Source organism: Cydia splendana, chromosome 14 (genome assembly GCF_910591565.1).
Source record: "Cydia splendana chromosome 14, ilCydSple1.2, whole genome shotgun sequence".
NCBI lineage: Eukaryota > Metazoa > Arthropoda > Insecta > Lepidoptera > Tortricidae > Cydia > Cydia splendana.
Window position 1 is genome coordinate 13,037,538 of NC_085973.1, and position 16,564 is coordinate 13,054,101.

General features: G+C 45.0%; 1 protein-coding gene across 1 annotated transcript in view; it reads right to left on the minus strand.

Annotated features, from left to right (window-relative positions):
* LOC134796650 (nuclear factor related to kappa-B-binding protein) overlaps positions 1-16,564 on the minus strand; it is a 39,261-nt gene that overhangs the window by 5,497 nt on the left and 17,200 nt on the right. The window contains exons 18-28 of the mRNA XM_063768788.1: positions 13,109-13,202; positions 12,698-12,765; positions 12,034-12,324; positions 11,004-11,139; positions 10,148-10,332; positions 9,893-9,964; positions 6,170-6,249; positions 6,049-6,118; positions 3,723-3,801; positions 3,437-3,492; positions 2,176-2,226 (exon numbers count right to left, since the gene is read on the minus strand). Coding sequence (XP_063624858.1) covers positions 2,176-2,226; positions 3,437-3,492; positions 3,723-3,801; positions 6,049-6,118; positions 6,170-6,249; positions 9,893-9,964; positions 10,148-10,332; positions 11,004-11,139; positions 12,034-12,324; positions 12,698-12,765; positions 13,109-13,202 — 1,182 coding nt within the window. The remainder of the gene's footprint in view (positions 1-2,175; positions 2,227-3,436; positions 3,493-3,722; positions 3,802-6,048; positions 6,119-6,169; positions 6,250-9,892; positions 9,965-10,147; positions 10,333-11,003; positions 11,140-12,033; positions 12,325-12,697; positions 12,766-13,108; positions 13,203-16,564) is intronic.

The following is a 16,564-nucleotide window of genomic DNA, read 5'->3' on the forward strand; positions in this document are numbered from 1 at the left end:
GCCACTAAACCACTTCGTGTTTAGGCTCGTTTTATTCGTTTCTATAAGATCTTTGACACAAGATAGTACTCAGGGTCTGATGTTGGAGCCGGAAGGTGGTCACCGGTACCAATCAACCATGCAACTAAACCACTTCGTGTTTAGGCTCGTTTGATTCGTCTCAACAAGACCTTGGACACAAGATAGTACTCAGGATCTGATGATGGAGCTGGAAGGTGGCCACGGGTACCAGTCTACCATGTAACTGAACCACTTCGTGTTTGGGCTCGTTTGATTTGTCGCAACAAGATCTTTGACACAAGTTAGTACTCAGGGTCTGATGATGGAGCTGGACTGTGGCCACGGGTACCAGTCTACCATGTAACTGAACCACTTCGTGTTTGGGCTCATTTGATTCGTCGCAATAAGATGTTTGACACAAGATACTACTCAGGGTCTGATGATGGAGCTGATGATGATAGACAGGTACCCGTCGCCACCTTCGCGCTCCATCATCAGACCCTGAGTACTACCTTGTGTCAAAGATCTTGTTGAGATGAATAAAACGTGCCTAAACACGAAATGGTTTAGTTGCATGGTTGATTGGTACCGGTGACCACCTTCCGGCTCCAACATCAGACCCTGAGTACTATCTTGTGTCAAAGATCTTGTTGAAACGAATAAAACGAGCCTAAACACGAAGTGGTTTAGTTGCATGGTTGATTGGTACCGGTGACCACCTTCCAGCTCCATCATCAGACTCTGAGTATCACCTAGTGTCAAAGATCTTGTTGAGACGAATCAAACGATCCTAAACACGATGTGGTTTAGTTGCATGGTTGATTGGTAATGGTACCTTCCAGCTCCATCATCAGACCCTGAGTACTGTCTTGTGTCAAAGATCTTGTTAAGACGAATCAAACGAGCCCAAACACGAAGTTGTTTAGTTACATGATAGACTGGTACCCGTGGCCACCTTCCAGCTCCATCATCAGACCCTGTGTATCTTCAGTGTCAAAGATCTTGTTGAGACGAATCAAACGAGCCTAATCATGTTACTACATGGTTGATTGGTATCCGTGACCACCTTAATCATCATCAGATCCTCAGTACCAGTTCGTTTTTAAACCCTCGTTGATACAAACTTTACAACCTATAGGTACCAAATGCAATGACGAAACATGTAAATGAGCGAGTAGGTACCTATAATTTCTTTCGAGTAATATACCTTCATAAGTACAAGTATGGGGCTATTCATAAATTACGTCGTTTCAAATGGGAGGAGGGGGGGGGGGGGGGTCTGGACATCGGATGATGGTAACATGACGTAGGAGGAAACAGATTCATCCGAAGCTTGATTTTTGGATGATTTGAGGGGTGGGGGGGGGGTCAAAAATCGTCAAAAATAGATGACGTAATTTATGAACAGCCCCTATGTACATTTGCACTGCATTTAGTATTTTCGTACTTACCAAATAACAGTTTTAGAACTTTAAAAGTTAAGTACAGTTAGTGTTGTTATGGTTGATTTCAATATGCTTCGCGAAGGATCAAGAATGTTTAATCCATCATTGTAGTGCGAGTGTGGTAGAAGGGATCGGCGTACTGAGCTCGCACGGCCTGCCGCAGCGCGTAAAATACCTAAACTCGCTCAACGCCGAAATGTAATAGCGCTCTTAACTCAACCAAACAATTGGAATCTGTGAAATATCAATGTCATTTCGAACATCGATCGACCGAGATTGTACTTAAGTTTAGTAGCAAATGTATGAACTCATTCTAAACACTAATCAATATGTAAACCGGCCCTAAGGCAAGTGTACACGCTTGTAGAGGCCTTATAGGAAAAAAATAAATTATTGGTTATCTTCGAAATGGAGTTAATTAGAATATCGGTGTCTTTGAGAAAGTTACTTGATTTAAGCTCAGGAATGCACCCTTGAAATTAACGGAAATAAAAAAAACACGGTGTATGTTTAACAGCTCTCAAAAAGAGAGATTCTGAATTCAGATGTATGCTTCATTACTTTTTAGTTTGTTACGTATATAAACCGTTTTATCCTTTGTTATAAAAGTAAAAATCGGTACTATTGGTTACAACCATTTCGCCCTAAATTCAAATTAACATAAACTCTATGCATGCTATATATTCTTGCATAAGAAAATCATTCAAACATGCTTAGAGTCAAAATTCACCTGCTGAATTTTAATTCCTTGGGGAAATTTAACTTGTTGTATTGGATTGACCTAGAATGTAATTTTAGAGCTATTATAATTTGTCTGCATTATGTTTTACAAAATTTCATATAAATTGTCTTAATATATTGTCTGAACCCCGGCGGACTACAACTCTTCTCGCTGAATTTTCTTTACATCTCGTATACCGGAACGTGGATCCGTGCAGTAAGTATTGAATTCTAATGAATTAGAACTGAATACTTATTAAGTTGGATCCGTATTCCGGCATATGAAAGATTATACCATGGTTTGGACTTTTGTGACGAAAATTCTATAACTGACGTTGCATCATAGTGTACGGCCTTAGGCCCAGTTGCAACAACCACATTTAACAGACTGATTAACGTCAAACAGCAGTGAAGTATGACATGTTTTTTTTTTTTGTTTTTTTTTTTGTTTTTAGGGGACATCTTACACAGATCAAACCTAGCCCCAAACTAAGCAAAGCTTGTACTATGGGTACTAGGCGACGATATACATACTTGTATAGATAAATACATACTTATATACATAGAAAACAACCATGACTCAGGAACAAATATTAGTGTTCATCACACAAATAAATGCCCTTACTGGGATTCGAACCCAGGACCATCGGCTTAGCAGACAGGGTCACTATCCACTAGACCAGACCGGTCGTCCCATACAAATCAATTTAGCGAACGCTATAACGGTGACAGACGGTTTGGTGCAACCGATCCTGAGGCGAGCGACCAGCGGAGTGTTCGGCGGGGGTGCAGCGTTGCGTTACGGCCCGGCCACGAGGATGGAGTGAGACGCAGCGATCCGATCTTTCGTTCCCACCTATGGCCGCCGCTCGCCGCTGCCGCCGCCGCGCTTTCGTGGCCGGGCCGTCAAGCTGCCACGGAATTTGAGCCACGTGCACTCCACACACATATGTTTGCACTTGTTTAACATGGTCGCCGCGCTCGACGCCCCGCTGATCGTCGTCACACGAGCGTTAATTCAGTTTGCACCCATAATTATATGATTGATTGACTAAAGGGGTCCACACAGTACATACAATTAAAACAGATTTTATATTATTGTAAATCATTACACACGATGGGGGTTCTTAAGGGGCCCACTGATTACCAATTCGCCGGACGATATCAGCCTGTCAGTTGTTCGGAGATGTCAATTTTTGCGTTTAACTGTTGCAGTCCGTACAAATAAAATACAACATATAACAACATACAAGTAAATTTGTAGTACATACCTGTTGCAATTTTAACAACGGCGCCGAAGCAGTGGACGTTGTAACTGATTGCGAGCCTGAAATGATTTATTACCATCATAATATGTTATTATATCCTTTTAAGTCGTTCATTGCGAGAGTTTTTAGTACACAACTAAAGTAGTTATTTGTGTATTTTTTTATATTGTATTTAGAGAAAAATAACCGAGAAAAGTGGTGCTGTCTTGTGTCGGAGGCCGTCTCATTTTGGGTCGCCGAGCCAATGGAGTAAGTATTTAGAAAATTACCTATCGTTTGTAAGACTCACCAATATTACTTAATACTATAGTTTGTGAGGAACCCGCGGCGCCGCTCGACGTCACTCGTATAGTGCTGCCGTCGCTTTGCTGTCGGAAACCGAATAACGTTAAGTATATGTAAATCGTGTTATAAATAGTAGATTGTACAACAAGGGTATAAAGTGACTCATTTTCACCCGAGGCAATTTTTTATATAGTAGACGAGGGTAAAAATGGACATTTATGCCCTTGTTGTACACTCTGCTGATTGCGAGGAAAATATACAAAAAATCAAATACTTTTAGGTTACTTTAACGTATTTATTCAAGACTCGGGAGAGCGCCGGTCGGGGGCGCGCCGGCAGGGCTGGCAGTTTGTATGGCAGAATTTGGACTTTATTGCTAAGCCAATAAGGGTCGTAATAGATGATTTTACTTTATGCTCTAGAGCATAAAATGCGATTTTATGTCGTCTACGCACGACATAAAGGTGCACTTTTTGCGCACGAGAAGTGAAAAAAATTAAGACGCTAATAGAACTGAACACGACTAGCGTAAAAATAATTGCCGTTTTTAGCATACGGCTACCGTTCGTCGCCGTCACCGCCGCGCGAGGTCGGGGCCGGGCCGGAACGATCGTTTGTAAATTGTAGGTATTTTTTACCGCAACGGTACAACACCTGGTAGATTCGGGAGGGTGTCGCAGCACGACAGCCCGCGCGGCAGCATTAGGTATATAAGTATATACCTGCAGGATGATGTTGTGGAGCGGCTTGGCGGCGGTGAGCAGCAGCGGGCGCGCTAGGCGGGGGGTGGGGGCGGGGGTGGCGGCAGCAGGGGCAGGCGCGGGCGCGGGCGCCAGCACGCGCACGACAGCCCGCACGGCAGCATTAGGTATATAAGTATATACCTGCAGGATGATGTTGTGGAGCGGCTTGGCGGCGGTGAGCAGCAGCGGGCGCGCTAGGCGGGGGGTGGGGGCGGGGGTGGCGGCAGCAGGGGCAGGCGCGGGCGCGGGCGCCAGCACGCGCACGACAGCCCGCACGGCAGCATTAGGTATATAAGTATATACCTGCAGGATGATGTTGTGGAGCGGCTTGGCGGCGGTGAGCAGCAGCGGGCGCGCTAGGCGGGGGGTGGGGGCGGGGGTGGCGGCAGCAGGGGCAGGCGCGGGCGCGGGCGCCAGCACGCGCACGACAGCCCGCACGGCAGCATTAGGTATATAAGTATATACCTGCAGGATGATGTTGTGGAGCGGCTTGGCGGCGGTGAGCAGCAGCGGGCGCGCTAGGCGGGGGGTGGGGGCGGGGGTGGCGGCAGCAGGGGCAGGCGCGGGCGCGGGCGCCAGCACGCGCACGACAGCCCGCACGGCAGCATTAGGTATATAAGTATATACCTGCAGGATGATGTTGTGGAGCGGCTTGGCGGCGGTGAGCAGCAGCGGGCGCGCTAGGCGGGGGGTGGGGGCGGGGGTGGCGGCAGCAGGGGCAGGCGCGGGCGCGGGCGCCAGCACGCGCACGACAGCCCGCACGGCAGCATTAGGTATATAAGTATATACCTGCAGGATGATGTTGTGGAGCGGCTTGGCGGCGGTGAGCAGCAGCGGGCGCGCTAGGCGGGGGGTGGGGGCGGGGGTGGCGGCAGCAGGGGCAGGCGCGGGCGCGGGCGCCAGCACGCGCACGACAGCCCGCACGGCAGCATTAGGTATATAAGTATATACCTGCAGGATGATGTTGTGGAGCGGCTTGGCGGCGGTGAGCAGCAGCGGGCGCGCTAGGCGGGGGGTGGGGGCGGGGGTGGCGGCAGCAGGGGCAGGCGCGGGCGCGGGCGCCAGCACGCGCACGACAGCCCGCACGGCAGCATTAGGTATATAAGTATATACCTGCAGGATGATGTTGTGGAGCGGCTTGGCGGCGGTGAGCAGCAGCGGGCGCGCTAGGCGGGGGGTGGGGCTGGCAGCAGCAGGGGCAGGCGCGGGCGCGGGCGCCAGCACGCGCACGACAGCCCGCACGGCAGCATTAGGTATATAAGTATATACCTGCAGGATGATGTTGTGGAGCGGCTTGGCGGCGGTGAGCAGCAGCGGGCGCGCTAGGCGGGGGGTGGGGCTGGCAGCAGCAGGGGCAGGCGCGGGCGCGGGCGCCAGCACGCGCACGACAGCCCGCACGGCAGCATTAGGTATATAAGTATATACCTGCAGGATGATGTTGTGGAGCGGCTTGGCGGCGGTGAGCAGCAGCGGGCGCGCTAGGCGGGGGGTGGGGGCGGGGGTGGCGGCAGCAGGGGCAGGCGCGGGCGCGGGCGCCAGCACGCGCACGACAGCCCGCACGGCAGCATTAGGTATATAAGTATATACCTGCAGGATGATGTTGTGGAGCGGCTTGGCGGCGGTGAGCAGCAGCGGGCGCGCTAGGCGGGGGGTGGGGCTGGCAGCAGCAGGGGCAGGCGCATGCGCAGGCGCCGGCGCGGGCGCGGGCGCCAGCACGCGCACGGCGGCGCGCGCGCGGGCCTGCACCATGCGCGCGCCCACCATGCTCTCCAGCGAGATCATCTGCCCCTGCAAATGTACAACGCTTTTATATTTACACTAGCGACCCGCCCGGCGTAGCACGGGTTAACTAATTATATACCTAAACCTTCCTCGAGAATCACTCTATTGATAGATGAAAACCGCATGAAAATCCGTTCAGTAGTTTTTGAGTTTATCGCGAACAAACACACAGACAGAGGCAGCGGGAGACTTTGTTTTATAAGGTGTAGTGGTTGTGCTGGAGAAAATTCAAAATCACTATAACGACATAAATATTTTGAACTACGGCATATGTGACTCCTAATAGACACTAGTGGCTCTGTGAGCTGTAGACCTCGCGAGCAGAGTTTAAAACTGAATAAATGTATGGTTCCGTTGTTTTGAAGAATTTAGAGAATCTAATTTGACCATAAAAACTTAACTATCAATTGCTTACAAAATTCGGGAATTGGTTTAGATATGCGACCTGTAGAGTAGAACATATGGACATACGAAACAATTTTTGGCTAACAGGCCAATTCAAATTACACTGATATCAGAAAGACATCTATCTAACTGATGTCATTTAGTTATCGTGCATTTCACTCGTTCTTGTCCGTACATGTATTGGCGCAAGCGAGACGCTCGATGACTACTAAATAACATGATAAAAATATCATCCCGATGTCAGTGTACGGTCGATGCCCCTTAAGTATACACGTCGCCATACTAATTGTATAGAAAAGTGGATAGAGTTAGACCAAGAAAAGTCTGCAGAGATTTTGACAGCACACGCAGTTCCAATGTTATTTGTGCCAGTGTCAAAATCTCTGCAGACTTTTCTTGGTCTAACTCTACTTATGTTAGGAAACCAACATTACCTTTGAATTAACCTGTAAACTGCAACTAAGAAGCTTCGTGCGCGAGTGTGGCCCATAATTTCCGAAAATCATTTTTTCTTCGAGGCAATTACTCCGTTCTCATATTTTGCGTTGCCCATAATTTCCCGAAATCATTCATTCTCGGTAGCAATTACTCCGTTCCCATATTTTCCCAATGGTTTTCTTCCGCAATCGCCTATTTTTAATATTTTTAAATTAATCTTTTCCTTATAGGTTTCGTTCTTTTAAATATCTAGGATAATATTTTCTTGTTACTGTATGTTAATAGTGTAGTAATTATATTTGTTACTTGTAGGTATTTCACATACAATAAATATCAAAAACACTAAAATTAAAACATAATCTACAAAACTACAAGTAAAAAACCAAACGCTGTCAGCCAATAACTCTAACCTACCTATCTCTGGGAGCAGATTCGTTTTTAGGGTCATCAAAAAAAAATAACCCTAACCTACCTATCTCTGGGAGCAGTTTCGTTGTTAGGGTCATCAAAAAAAAAATAACCCTAACCTACCTATCTCTGGGAGCAGTTTCGTTTTTAGGGTCATCAAAAAAAATAAGCCTAACCTACCTATTTGAAAAAAACCTGGTTATTTTTACCACTAGCATTAAAAAAAAGAGAAAATATGGAGATAGAGAATATTTAGTTAGTGAAAAAAAAACCTACTGGTTATTTTAACTACTGGGATTAAAAAGAAAAGGGAATAAATTGAGAAAAGGAAAATTTAGTTTATGAAAAAATGTACACGAAAAATTAAATAAAGCGAAGAAATTCCACTGGGAAAAAATGAAAACGGAGTAATTGCCTCGAAGAAAAAATGATTTGCGGAAATTATGGGCCATTTTAGCGAGGCGATCCAAATTAAAAGGCTCAAAGTCTAACTAACATTATTGTTAGTTAGACTTTGAGCCCGGGAAAGCGCAACGTACGAGCAACCTACAGCTAGTTCCCTGAGCCCAAGGTCGACCACTACCCTAGGCAATGTTAACCCCTGCGATTTATGGATGGTGACCGCCCATGCTATAAACGTAAGTGGAAATTGACTCCTGGAACAGCCATGCCCTTGAACTAAAATCGCTAAAAAAAATTTCAAACAAAAACTCAAACGAATACGCTTACCTCGCGCTTCGCGCTCGCTTGATCAATCAGCAATATGATGATTAAGTGCAAAACATAAATAAAAAAATTTGCATTTACTGGGGATCGAACCGGGCACCTATCCCATATCCTTGCTTGTAAGCGTCTTTCCAACTGCGCTATGATAGCATTTAGATGAGCTGACGAAATTTGGTTACTTATTCTCGAGTAAGAATTTAAATATCTAATCTAAAGAGAATAAAATGTATAGGTGGCAGCACAGGAGCCGTCAGATCAGTTTGGCGCGAAGCGTAGATATGTAGTTTATGATTCCGATGTAGCCCACGAGATGGCAGAACCTACTATGCACAAGGAAACGTACTTACGAGAACGGTAGATGGTAGCACTTGCTTTGGCAATGTACATGTGCACATATGTTTTCGATTCAGGCCACAAGATGGCAGGCCCTCCAACGCGCACGGTCCCTATAGTGGGCGCGCGTGAACTATAGGGGGTAGCATAGGAGCCGTCAGATTTTTGGCGTGAGGCGTAAATGTGACGTTTATGCTTCCGATGTAGTCCACAAGATGACAGAACCTACTATGCATAAGGAAACGTACCTACAAGAACGGTAGATGGTAGAACTTGTTTTGGCAATGTACATGTTTCCGATTCAGGCCACAAGATGGCAGACCCTCCAACGCGCACGGTCCCTATATGTAGTAGAGTGTTATTGTCATACTAAATTTTGTAGTCACAGTAAATTTACTGCCATCTTTCGATACAGGATTAAAATGAAAATGAAAAAAAAATCAATAAATGTATATATGTATGGATAAATGATATTTTTATTTTTAGAACGCCATATGATTTTGACCCATGTTCTTTTACTGATATGAGTAAAAATTGTTATTATAAAATGGTGTCGCCATCTAGACGAGCATAGGCCAAAGGTATGGCGCCGTATATTCAAGAATCAAATTTTCTTTAAAGCGCAAAAAGCCATCATCTCTTGCAAAAAATAAACGAATGCGCTTAGCCCGCGCTTGATAAATAAAAAATACGATTTTTTTATTTTTTTCAAAATAAAAAAATAAAATAAAAAACAACAATTGATACGAAATTTAAGTATAAAAAAATACAAAAAGTTATGTAGCAGCATACAATTACTGGGGATGGAACCAGGGACCTCCCTATGCAAACAAAAAAGCGAACGTTTGCAAAATGCGCCATGATAGTTCTTACTAAAGCTGACGAAATTTAGCTACTCATTCTCAAGTAAAAACTAAATATCTAAATACCGCCGAAACCAGAGATACAAATTTTCTGAATTTTTGGCCATTTAATCTATAAACATATATCAAAAAGAAAAAACTCTTATGATATCGATACGACTATTTGTTTAGGCGACAGGTATCACGACTCCGCCATTTTTTTAAATTTCCAAAAACCGGATTGACAAAAAAATTTTATTTAGTCATAGAATCTGGTCACAAAATTTCATGAGAATCGGTTAAGAATTGCGACCTGTAGAGGAGAACATCCGGACATACGAAAGCAAAATGCCCGAGTCAAAACGTAGACCTTCGCTTCGCTTCGGTCAATAAAATAAAACCATTAATTTAATTATATTAGGGAATAAAAAAGGACGATAATAGCTAATAACCTCTCGTAAACTTTTTAAATTAAATTTACAAATAATTAACTGTACCTGAGCATTAGTAAGTAGTTTGGCTCTAATTGGTTGCGCGGACTTGTCGCCGGCCGCCTGACCACGCACAACCTAAAAAAGAAATAGAAAAAAAAGTAAAAAAACAGATCTAAACTCTAAAATATAATTACAGCGTCAATTTACACGCTTGGACGTCTGATTTGCGGTCTGACCATTAGGACCGTTGAAAAACTGGAGCATTTGACCAAAAAGCTGAACTATCTAATCGCTTAGTGGTTAAAAGGTCTGAATTACCTGCGCCATGGACTTCGGCGTCTGACTCGCCAACTGCACCGTCTGACCGCTAGCCAGCTGCAGTGTCTGGCCGGAAAGCTGCACCGTCTGACCACTGGGTAGCTGAAGCGTTTGACCGGAAAGCTGAACAGTCTGACCGCTCGGTAGTTGGAGCGTCTGGCCAGCTAATTGCACTGTCTGGGAACCTAAGAAAACAGAATAGGGGATATTACTGCAATGTTCTGCCGCCAGAGTGACGACTCTAGTAAATTCATAGACTAACTTATACATACTGTGCCTTAAACTGTTTTTTGACAAGTTTTCACAGACAACAAAATATGACATTGATGCATCAAGGCGGTTTGTTAACAAGGATCTACTGCTAAACACGAAAATCGAAATTTAGTTATCTGCCTCTTTATCGCTCGAATATGCAAGAGTGATAGAGAGGCAGAAACCGAACTTTCGATTGTCGTGTTTCACGGTAGGCCATGTGATTGACGTAGTGACGCATGATGTGTCATTGATGTTTGTTTACTGTATGTGCTAGTTGTGCCACCTACACGGAGCTTTACCTAACATTCCCTATTAAAATGTCCATTATGTTAATTACATTGGAATAAATATCAATGTCTTGTGTCTGTTTACGGTCGATCACTCGTTCGATCAATTATTTATCTAACAGTGAAATTGTGCCTAAGGCTGGTATTCCACCTGTCCAATTTCTTGGTCCAATGTGCAATTACGTCTCACTCTCTCAATACTCATTAGACAAAGATATTGGACAGATGGAATACCACTTTAAGGCAGTAAAAGTGAATTAAGATTTAGAGGTTACTAGTGTCAAAACAGACTGTCAAAAATTATAATAAGTTACCTAGTTGTAAGCTCTGGCTGGTGAGTACGTTCTGACCGGCCAGTTGTACAGTCTGAAGGTTTCTGCCGGCGAGTTGGACCGTTTGACCGCTTGGTAGTTGCACCGTTTGCGTTGGGAGAACTCCCGGGGCGGCCACCTGCAACAAAGCATTTCACGTGCAAGCAATACAAATAAACTTAGATACAAAGAGGGCTGGCCAGTATTTTGCTCAACGCATTAGCATTGCCATTCAACGTGGCAATGCGGCCAGCCTTCTGGTCACACTGCCCATCGGCAGTGACTTGGAGGACGTTTTTTTATTTATAGGCCTTTTATTTTAAGTTTATTTATAGATAGTTTGTATTATTATTTTTAAGTTTATTTAATGTTTTATGTTTAATTAATTGTGTTATAATACTTATAATAAACTTCTATAAAATATCAATATAGGGCCACACACTATTCTAATGCTATGTTACATGTGTGAGTGCACGGTCGGTCATTGTGTTGATTCAGAATCTGAATAAGACAACAGCGTTAATTCCAAGTTTAAATTCAAATACAGTCCCTCAAGGACACTTTGACAGATATGGTACATAAGTGACAAAGGCTAACTAGATGTTTTAATATAAGTAGCACCACGCCGATGATAATCAGAGGGGGTTTGATAGCGGTGTCTGAGCATGCTTAAAAGCATATTTCACTAGCAGGATCCAAGAGATAAAGAACCAGTAAACGGTTTTCGAGTAAAGTTGCACTTCAACAGCAGCTTCTCTAGTATGAAAGGAATATAAACTGAAGCATTTTTCTAAGTTTTTTACGGAAGAAACATACTTGAACACTCTTAACGGCATGTTGCGCGAGCTGCACGCTCTGGCCGGCCAGGTGAACGGTCTGCCCCGTCAGCTGCACGGTGGAGGCCGGCACGGGCTTAGGCGCGCGAGCTGGCAACAGGCTGGTCAGCTGCAGTCCTAGTTGCCAGCTGCACGGGCTGCCCGCCGGTGAGGTGGACGGTTTGAGGCTTCATTCTAAGTTTTTCATTGAATCATACCTGAACGCTCTTAACGGCGTGTTGCGCGAGCTGCACGCTCTGGCCGGCCAGGTGCACGGTCTGCCCCGTCAGCTGCACGGTGGAAGCCGGCACGGGCTTAGGCGCGCGAGCTGGCAACAGGCTGGTCAGCTGCAGCGTCCTAGTTGCCAGCTGCACGGGCTGCCCGCCGGGCAGGTGCACGGTTTGGTTGGCCGCTAGTTGCAGAGTGCGGCCGCCGGCGAGGTGGACGGTGCGCGTGCCGGCGGTGGCCGCGCTGGTGGAGCTGAGGGCTACGGTCGTCATGGGGGAACTCTGTAAGGGGGATACATTGTTAGTAAGTATTCAAAAAAACAGGACAAGTGCGAGTCGGAGGGTGTCGTACTTATTAGTATTCGTTGTTATAGCGGCAACAGAAATACATCATCTGTGAAAATTTCAACTGTCTAGCTATCACGGTTCATGCACGATACAGCCTGGTGACAGACAGACGGATAGACGGACAGTGGAGTCTTAGTAATTGGTCCCGTTTTTACCCTTTGAGTACGGAACCCTAAAAATAACTAATTACTCAATTGTCAAATATTTAACTTTTGAAAAATGAAATGATAACTTTACTGCAAAAAAATTCTTAGCATTTTTTATAAAATATGAAATGAAATGAGTAAACAATATTTTACGGGGTTACCTGCGCGATAGTCGTAATGGAGCTGGTATTTGGCACAGAAGTCCGTTTCTTCGACGTCGTCGGGGTGGCTGTAAGTAACAATGAGTAATACAATACAAAACTCTTTATTGCACACCTCACATACTCGTAACTTACAATAAATAACAACAGGCGGTCTTATCGCTTAAAAGCGATCTCTTCCAGACAACCAAGAAATTTGTAGACGATAAGTAAGGAGACGGACACACTTCGAAAACGCATAGATCCGAAACTAGATTGCGACTGATTACTTTAGCAGCAAACGTAGCTAATCGTATAACTTATGTACATTCGAGTTCATAAATATGTACACATTTTTTCACCTTATTGCAATGGATTAAGGTAAAGAGTTACATACATATTTATGAAGTCGACTGTAGACGATAGGCCCACCTTGGTGCAGCAGGGCGCGCGGGGAGATGAGCGACTTGCTGGCGCCGGCCGCCGGGCTCAGCACGCGCACCACGCCGCGCCGGCTGCCGGCCGGCTGTATGGAACACATTGGAACATTAGGTTATATCAAACAGCGCGGCTTATTAAGAGCGCTCTTACAAGAAAAGTCGAAATAATGCAAAATTGATGATACTAGTCGACGAAATTCAGGACTTTGCGCTCATTATTAGAAACAATGAGTGCTTGTTCCAGTAAAAGCGTCTTCTTATCTTTATAAATATCGTTGTAAATATTAGAAAAAGGACTTATTAAATTAGTAATGATTTTTTTTCTGATGGTCGTTTCCGAAAAACCCCGTGAAGCACTGAATGGCGAGCTCTTATTTGGAAATGTTGAGAATTTTACTCTGCTAAACCTGGCTATTTTGTATTACTAATACCCTGTACTTTAGGCATATCAAACTATATTTTTCCTACATACCTTTGAGAAAGAGAAAATCAAAGTAAAACGAACTCGATTTTCTCTCCGAAACAAGTGTCAATTCCTACGAAAATCTACTTAATATCGAAGTCATTTTCATACTCAAGCAATCTGCAACGTTTGCTTATACTGTTGGTATACATTAGTGTTTATGAAATTCTACTATAATTTTTTGGCAATTTTTTGAAAACTACTCTATATTACCGATGACGCGCGCTGCGCCAGCTCAGTGCCGCGGCAGAGTTTGTAGAGGCAGGACGTGTGTCGGTCGGCTCCGCACATTTTCAACGGCGACGACGAGGTTTTTTATCATTGTGTGCGGCGGGCGCCGTGTAAAACGCTATACTGTGTGCGTGTAAACCGCAACGAGAGACTTTGATCCTAGCACTGTTTTTATAGTATTATAATTTATAATGGTACTTACAGTTTAATAAACTACCGCACATGATTAAAAATATTTGAAACGACCTGACATTCTATATGTATTTATTTGACTCAAGATAGTACTCAGGGTCTGATGATGGAGCCGGAAGGTGGTCACCGGTAACAATCAACCATGTAACTAAACCACTTCGTGTTTAGGCTCGTTTTATTCATCTCAACAAGATCTTTGACACAAGATAGTACTCAGGGTTTGATGATGGAGCCGGAAGGTGGTCACCGGTACCAATCAACCATGCAACTAAACCACTTCGTGTTTGGGCTCGTTTGATTCGGCTCAACAAGATCTTTGACTTAAGATAGTACTCAGGGTCTGATGATGGAGCCGGAAGGTGGTCACCAGTACCAAATTACCAATCAACCATGCAACTAAACCACTTCGTGTTTAGGCTCGTTTTATTCGTCTCAACAAGATCTTTGACACAAGATAGTACTCAGGGTCTGATGATGGAGCCGGAAGGTGGTCACCGGTACCAATCAACCATGCAACTAAACCACTTCGTGTTTAGGCTCGTTTTATTCATCTCAACAAGATCTTTGACACAAGATAGTACTCAGGGTCTGATGATGGAGCCGGAAGGTGGTCACCGGTACCAATCAACCATGCAACTAAACCACTTCGTGTTTGGGCTCGTTTGATTCGGCTCAACAAGATCTTTGACTTAAGATAGTACTCAGGGTCTGATGATGGAGCCGGAAGGTGGTCACCAGTACCAATCAACAATGCAACTAAACCACTTCGTGTTTAGGCTCGTTTTATTCGTCTCAACAAGATCTTTGACTTAAGATAGTACTCAGGGTCTGATGATGGAGCCGGAAGGTGGTCAACGGTACCAATCAACCATGCAACTAAACCACTTCGTGTTTGGGCTCGTTTGATTCGTCTCAACAAGATCTTTGGCACAAGATAATACTCAGGGTCTGATGATGGAGCCGGAAGGTGGTCACCGGTACCAATCAACCATGCAACTAAACCACTTCGTGTTTAGGCTCGTTTGATTCGTCTCAACAAGATCTTTGACACAAGATAGTACTCAGGGTCTGATGATCGAGCCGGAAGGTGGTCACCGGTACCAATCAACCATGCAACTAAACCACTTCGTGTTTGGGCTCGTTTGATTCGTCTCAACAAGATCTTTGGCACAAGATAATACTCAGGGTCTGATGATGGAGCCGGAAGGTGGTCACCGGTACCAATCAACCATGCAACTAAACCACTTCGTGTTTAGGCTCGTTTGATTCATCTCAACAAGATCTTTGACACAAGATAGTACTCAGGGTCTGATGATCGAGCCGGAAGGTGGTCACCGGTACCAATCAACCATGCAACTAAACCACTTCGTGTTTGGGCTCGTTTGATTCGTCTCAACAAGATCTTTGGCACAAGATAATACTCAGGGTCTGATGATGGAGCCGGAAGGTGGTCACCGGTACCAATCAACCATGCAACTAAACCACTTCGTGTTTAGGCTCGTTTGATTCATCTCAACAAGATCTTTGACACAAGATAGTACTCAGGGTCTGATGATCGAGCCGGAAGGTGGTCACCGGTACCAATCAACCATGCAACTAAACCACTTCGTGTTTGGGCTCGTTTGATTCGTCTCAAGAAGATCTTTGGCACAAGATAATACTCAGGGTCTGATGATGGAGCCGGAAGGTGGTCACCGGTACCAATCAACCATGCAACTAAACCACTTCGTGTTTAGGCTCGTTTGATTCGTCTCAACAAGATCTTTGACACAAGATAGTACTCAGGGTCTGATGATGGAGCCGGCAGGTGGTCACCGGTACCAATCAACCATGCCACTAAACCACTTCGTGTTTAGGCTCGTTTTATTCGTTTCTATAAGATCTTTGACACAAGATAGTACTCAGGGTCTGATGATGGAGCCGGCAGGTGGTCACCGGTACCAATCAACCATGCCACTAAACCACTTCGTGTTTAGGCTCGTTTGATTCGTCTCAACAAGACCTTGGACACAAGATAGTACTCAGGATCTGATGATGGAGCTGGAAGGTGGCCACGGGTACCAGTCTACCATGTAACTGAACCACTTCGTGTTTGGGCTCGTTTGGTTTGTCGCAACAAGATCTTTGACACAAGGTAGTACTGAGGGTCTGATGATGGATCCGGAAGGTGGTGACCGGTACCAATCAACCATGCAACTAAACCACTTCGTGTTTGGCTTCGTTCGATTCGTCGCAACAAGATCTTTGACACAAGTTAGTACTCAGGGTCTGATGATGGAGCTGGACTGTGGCCACGGGTACCAGTCTACCATGTAACTGAACCACTTCGTGTTTGGGCTCGTTTGATTTGTCGCAACAAGATCTTTGACACAAGGTAGTACTGAGGGTCTGATGATGGATCCGGAAGGTGGTCACCGGTACCAATCAACCATGCAATTAAACCACTTCGTGTTTGGCTTCGTTCGATTCGTCGCAACAAGATCTTTGACACAAGTTAGTACTCAGGGTCTGATGATGGAGCTGGACTGTGGCCACGGGTACCAGTCTACCATGTAACTGAAC